Here is a 6074-nt window from a genome sequence, read left to right on the forward strand (position 1 = left end):
CTGGGGCTAACAGTAATCCCTTCCTGAGCCACAGGTCTTGGGGGTCTGGGACCAGAGTGGTGGTTTTTGATTTGGTTTTCAGACTCTTCCTCCTCTCAGGAACAGAGAAAAACTCCTCTGGTGATTCTGAGCTTCGCTGAGTCAGCATGTATCCTATAGCATGCTATGCTATGCTAACATGCTATGCTAGCATACGTGCTAACCTCAAAATGAAGAGATGCTACAGGATCATGTGATGCCACCTAACAGAAGAACGGCCAATCAGAGGAGCCAGACGGATCTGGGCTCAGGGTGAACATGAGCTGAATGAATTCATGTGTTCACTCCTTCACTCAGAGAAAAGCGCGTCGCTGAGCAGAACGGGAGGAAACATTTTAATTCTATGTGGACCGCGACAAGCTACATGCTACATGCTACAAGCTACATGCTACATGCTACATGCTACAAGCTACAAGCTACAAGCTACATGCTACATGCTACATGCTACATGCTACATGCTGGCTGGCGATCCAGAATCCAGACCGCAGGTCAGATCCAGGTTCTGCTCAGGTTCTCCCAGCAGGGGGGATTCATGTTTTCCTGTCATCGTGGATCACGGGGTTATGTACTCTGGGTTCACTTTGAGACGGGGGACACAGGAAGTCCTTCTCTGGACGTCTGTCTCCGGCGCGGTGTTCCATAAGGAGGCAGCGCAGCGCCGGAGGAGTGACGTCTCACGCCGTCCTGAGCAGCTCGCCCGGCGGGAGCGTTCTCCAGGAGGATCTGCTGCACAGGGATCAGAACCCGGTTCCCTGGGATCCACTGGATCAAACTGCCTGTCCCCGGAGAGGAGGAGCATCGGGACCGGAGGACCGGGAGGATTCCGGCCGCGAGGCCTGAAGTCCTCCGGCCTCTCAGGCGTCTCCTGCCGGGACGGCGTCTCTGTCTTCAGGGAACTTTGGGGGGAGTCTGGACTTTGTGGAGCCTCTTATTTCTTCTCCCATCGCGCAGCGCGGCGCTTTCAGGAGGAGCGCTCGAGCAACGGGCCGCTGGCTTCCTGTCGGGGGGGGGTAGAATAAATAGTGATTTTGTTCCAGGCTCTTGTTTCTGGTCTGCCTGTCAGCCCCCCTGCTGGTTGGTGTTCATCCTGTTTGAGCGTAGTGGCAAGACTCCCATGGAAGTGAGAGGCAAACTGTTACACACACACGCACACGCACGCACACACGCACGCACGCTCAGTCTTGTATTTCTATCCTTGTGGGGACCGTCCATTGACTCCCATTCATGTCTAGCCCCTAACCCTGACCCTTACCCTAACCCTAACCCACACCACAACAAAGCCTAACCCTAAAGAAATGTTTTTGCACTTTTACTTTTTTCAGTAACAACAACATGGTCAAGAAAACACTGTTTCTCCTACTTAGGACCGGAAAAAGGTCCCCACAAGGCACGTCGTTCCACGTTTTGCTATCCTTGTGGGGACATTTGGCCCCGACAAGGATAGAAATACGAGAACGCACACACACACACACACACTCTTTGTATTGAAGAGGCGGGAATCTCCAGGTTCTTCACCTCTTTGACTTTATTATGCGTTACATACAGAAGCATTGAACCGTGTTCTGTGTTCTACGTTCCCCCAAACCAGCAGAACCACAGTGCTGACTCAGCTGAATCCTCCTGGTGTGAGTTCAGTCCGAGTTCTGCTGCTGTTCCACAGATGAATGATCACAGTTCACCCTGAGAACAATCTGCAGGTTCTGGACGATACACGAGTCCACGGGTCATGGTCTTCAGATTACGGGTTATGGTCTTCAGATTACGGGTTATGGTCTTTAGATTACGGGTTATGGTCTTTAGATTACGGGTTATGGTCTTCAGATTACGGGTTATGGTCTTTAGATTACGGGTTATGGTCTTTAGATTACAGGTTATAAACTCCAGATTACAGGTCATAATCTCCAGGTTTCAGAGTTTACTGAGGAGACTTCAGAGAATAAAGCAGAAAAATTCCTCCTCAGTCTGAACGTGAGGATTGTAGATGTGGGGACCAGGTCCTGGAGAGCCTGGTCCCTGCTGGTCTTCCGGTGTTTCTTCTTCTCCTGACCAGACCCTCTGAACCAGTCCTGACCATCCAGCTGACCCTCAGGACCATATATGGGCGTACGGTGCCGTCACTGAGCTGAGAGCAGCTGTCAATCGAAGTCTGACAGTCACTTCTTTCTTTCGGTAACTTTTAAAAGCTTTTAAATGTAGTTTTCGCAGTCAGCTAGGTACGAGGTCAGGGGTCAGGGGTCAGCAGGTCAGCGGATCGGCTCGGTCCTGACTAATACTGTTTGCAGCTTTAATCGTTGTTTGTGATGGAAGTTAAGTGGGAATACTGAGAATCAAACTGAAGGATGAGTTGTGAGGTTAGTTTACTGAGGTTAGCTTGAGGCTGCAGAGCCGGGAACGGTTTTCATTAGTAATGTCAGACTAACTAGTTCTGGTTAGTTGGTAATCTGGGCGAACAGCAGACTGAACGGCTGCAGGACCAACGGAGCGCCTCAGTCAGTTGAGTCCTCCAGGTTCTCATCATGCAGTAAGTCTGATGTGACAAAGTTGCTGTTACATCTCAGATGCCCCTCCCACTGACTGCGAGGCCCCGCCCACCACCTCAGAGGCCCCTCCCACTTCAGCCTGCTGCTGGTGTTTCCCAAAAACTCTCTGGAGCACGACTGCTGCGTCTTCCTCGTGACCCTTCAGCAAGGCACCGCTGTCTGGTTGACCTGACACCTGCAAAAAAACAAGAGACACACTAGAGACACACTCACAGGCTAAAGACTAAAGACTGACAGACTAAAGACTGACAGGCTAAAGACTGACAGGCTAAAGACTAAAGACTGACAGACTTAAGACTGACAGGCTAAAGACTAAAGACTGACACACTAAAGTCTAAAGACCAACAGGCTAAAGACTAAAGACCAACAGGCTAAAGACTAAAGACTGACAGGCTAAAGACTAAAGACCAACAGGCTAAAGACTAAAGACTGACAGGCTAAAGTCTAAAGACCAACAGGCTAAAGACTAAAGACCAACAGGCTAAAGACTAAAGACTGACAGGCTAAAGACTAAAGACTGACACACTAAAGACTAAAGACCAACACACAAAAGACTAAAGACTGACAGGCTAAAGACTAAAGACTGACAGGCTAAAGACTAAAGACTGACAGGCTAAAGACTGACATGCTAAAGACTGACACGCTAAAGACTAAAGACTGGCAGACTAAAGACTGACAGGCTAAAGACTAAAGACTGACTGACTAAAGACTGACACGCTAAAGACTAAAGACTGGCAGGCTAAAGACTGACACGCTAAAGACTAAAGACTGGCAGGCTAAAGACTAAAGACTGACAGGCTAAAGACTGACATGCTAAAGACTGACACGCTAAAGACTAAAGACTGGCAGGCTAAAGACTGACGCGCTAAAGAGTAAAGACTGACAGGCTAAAGACTAAAGACTGGCAGGCTAAAGACTGACACGCTAAAGACTAAAGACTGACAGGCTAAAGACTAAAGACTGACAGACTAAAGACTGACATGCTAAAGACTAAAGACTGGCAGGCTAAAGACTAAAGACTGACAGGCTAAAGACTGACACGCTAAAGACTAAAGACTGACACACTAAAGACTAAAGACTGGCAGGCTAAAGACTAAAGACTGGCAGACTAAAGACTAAAGACCAACAGGCTAAAGACTAAAGACTGACAGGCTAAAGTCTAAAGACCAACAGGCTAAAGACTAAAGACTGACAGGCTAAAGACTAAAGTCAGACTAAAGACTAAAGACTGACTGACCTGGGGGTCTTGGGGGTTCTCAGAGTCCTCCGGGATTCTGGCGTTGAAGCTTTCCAGAACGACTGCGATGAAGAGGAGGACCACCAGCAGGATGAAGAGGGGGATGTAGGAGGCGAAGAAGAGGACGCCCGCTACCGGGCTGCCACATTCCCCTCTGACCTCCGCCCTCAAGGGGTCCGGGTCGCAGTCCGGCGGCGAGTCCATGAAGGCCAGCAGCAGGCCGCTCCAGGAGGTGGACGGCGCCACCAGGGTCATGGTGGTCAGGCTGCTCCAGAACGTCTGGAAGTTCAGCTGGTCGTCCACGGAGAACGCCGGCCGCGTGTGTCCGAAGGCGAACATGCCGACCACGGAGAAGCTGAAGGTCAGGATGAAGAGCAGGACGCCGATGTTGGCCAGCGCCGGGAGGGACATCACGAACCCCAGGAACAGGGTTCGAATCCTCCGAGTGGCGCTACAGAACCGCAGCACGCGAACCAACCGGGCCAAACGCAGAACCACGAGGATGTGGACTCTCAGAAAGTACTTTTCCATTAGGTCTGACACGAATAGGTCTGTGGGGGGACAGAGGGGACACGGGGGACAGACAGACAGTCAGACAGTCAGACAGTCGGACAGCGGTTGGCTGTGGGGCTCAGGCCGAGGTGTTTATCGGTGCTTCACTCACTGATGATGCAGAGGACGAGGACGGTGACGTCCACGACGTTCAGAGCGCTGCGGAAGTAGCGGCGTCCGAAAGCGGTGATCTTCAGGAGGAACTCCAGCAGGAAGACCAGGATCAGGGCGAAGTGGAAGAAGTACAGGACTGCGTAGGTCAGCTCGCTCACGTCCAGCGAGTCGATCCCGAGAAGAACCACGTCCAGGAAGATCACCGCCATCATGAAGGCCTCCAGCCAGCGAGACGACGCCACGGCCAGGACCCGGGACCGGCACGCACCCTGCACAGGACCGGGACTGAGGACCACAGCCTCTGGACTGCCTGGTCTGGACCCCATGTGGTCTATATCCCCCCTGGTGTGTACCCCCCCGGTCTGGACCCCCCTCTCTGGACCCCCGGTCTGGACTCACCTGTGGCGGGAGGCAGCTCCAGGGTCTGCTGAACCGTTTCTTGAAGCCTTCTGAGTAAATCTGCTGCTTCTCGGTCATGAAGAGATGTTTCCCTCCAAAGTGAAGAAGACAGAGAAGAGGAGGAAGAGGAGTTAAATTCCAGGAGGAAGAGGAGAGGAAGAGGAGTGTGGGGATGAAGAGGAGAGGAAGAGGAGTGTGGGGATGAAGAGGAGAGGAAGAGGAGTGTGGGGATGAAGACTTATCTGCGGGCCGTGCTGCTGCAGCGCTCTGAGGAAGACTCTGATGAAGAGCTGGAAGCTGAAGAAGCCGCCGAATATCATGAAACCCAGGAAGTAGAGCGACATGTAGAGGCTGTGCTCAAACGCCGGCTGGAGGTCCACCTACACACACACACACACACACACACACACACACACACACACACACCAGATTTCAACTTTTCGTGGAAGTTGTTGAAACAGGGAACATGAACAGTGAGAAGAGCTGATGATGGCAGCAGAGGCAGGACAGGCGGTTTCGCTGTAGCTTCAGTTCTACCGTTGTTTGTAGTTGTAGCATCAGTTGTAGTTGTCATTGTTTCAGTTGTAGATTAGTTTTGTTGTAGTTTTCCCAGAACACACTGGAGAGACCATGTCTCTCGGCTGGACTGGGAACACCTTGGGATCCTCCCAGAGGAGCTGGAGGAAGAGTCTGGGGACAGGAGGTCTGGGGACAGGAGGTCTGGGGACAGGAGGTCTGGGGACAGGAAGTTTGGGGACAGGAAGTCTGGGGACAGGAGGTCTGGGGACAGGAGGTCTGGGGACAGGAGGTCTGGGGACAGGAGGTCTGGGGACAGGAAGTCTGGGGACAGGAGGTCTGGGGACAGGAAGTCTGGGGACAGGTAGTCTGGGGACAGGAGGTCTGGGGACAGGAGGTCTGGGGACAGGAAGTCTGGGGACAGGAAGTCTGGGGACAGGAGGTCTGGGGACAGGAGGTCTGGGGACAGGAAGTCTGGGCGTCCCTGCTGAGACTGCTGCCCCCGCGACCCGGCCCAGATAAGCGGTAGAAAATGGATGGATGGATGGATGTAGTTTTACTTGTAGTAGTAGTTGTAGTCATAGTTTTATTGTAGTTTTAGTTTTCATAGTACTTTTACTTGTAGTATTGGTTGTAGTATTCACTGTAGTTTTAGTTGTAGTTGTCTTTAGTTGTAG

At 51.8% G+C, this 6074-nt stretch overlaps 1 protein-coding gene across 3 annotated transcripts in view; it reads right to left on the bottom strand.

Moving 5' to 3' along the window:
* Positions 1-1763: 1763 nt before the first annotated feature.
* Positions 1764-6074, bottom strand: part of LOC115391829 (sodium channel protein type 4 subunit alpha A-like) — a 38640-nt gene continuing 34329 nt past the window's right edge. For all 3 annotated transcript variants that reach the window (XM_030096199.1, XM_030096198.1, XM_030096200.1), the window contains 5 exons: positions 5124-5261; positions 4882-4980; positions 4481-4751; positions 3817-4367; positions 1764-2754 (listed from right to left, as the gene is read on the bottom strand). In XM_030096199.1, coding sequence (XP_029952059.1) covers positions 2587-2754; positions 3817-4367; positions 4481-4751; positions 4882-4980; positions 5124-5261 — 1227 coding nt within the window. In that variant the 3' untranslated portion in view covers positions 1764-2586. The remainder of the gene's footprint in view (positions 2755-3816; positions 4368-4480; positions 4752-4881; positions 4981-5123; positions 5262-6074) is intronic.

This window comes from Salarias fasciatus, chromosome 7, assembly GCF_902148845.1.
Source record: "Salarias fasciatus chromosome 7, fSalaFa1.1, whole genome shotgun sequence".
Lineage (NCBI taxonomy): Eukaryota > Metazoa > Chordata > Actinopteri > Blenniiformes > Blenniidae > Salarias > Salarias fasciatus.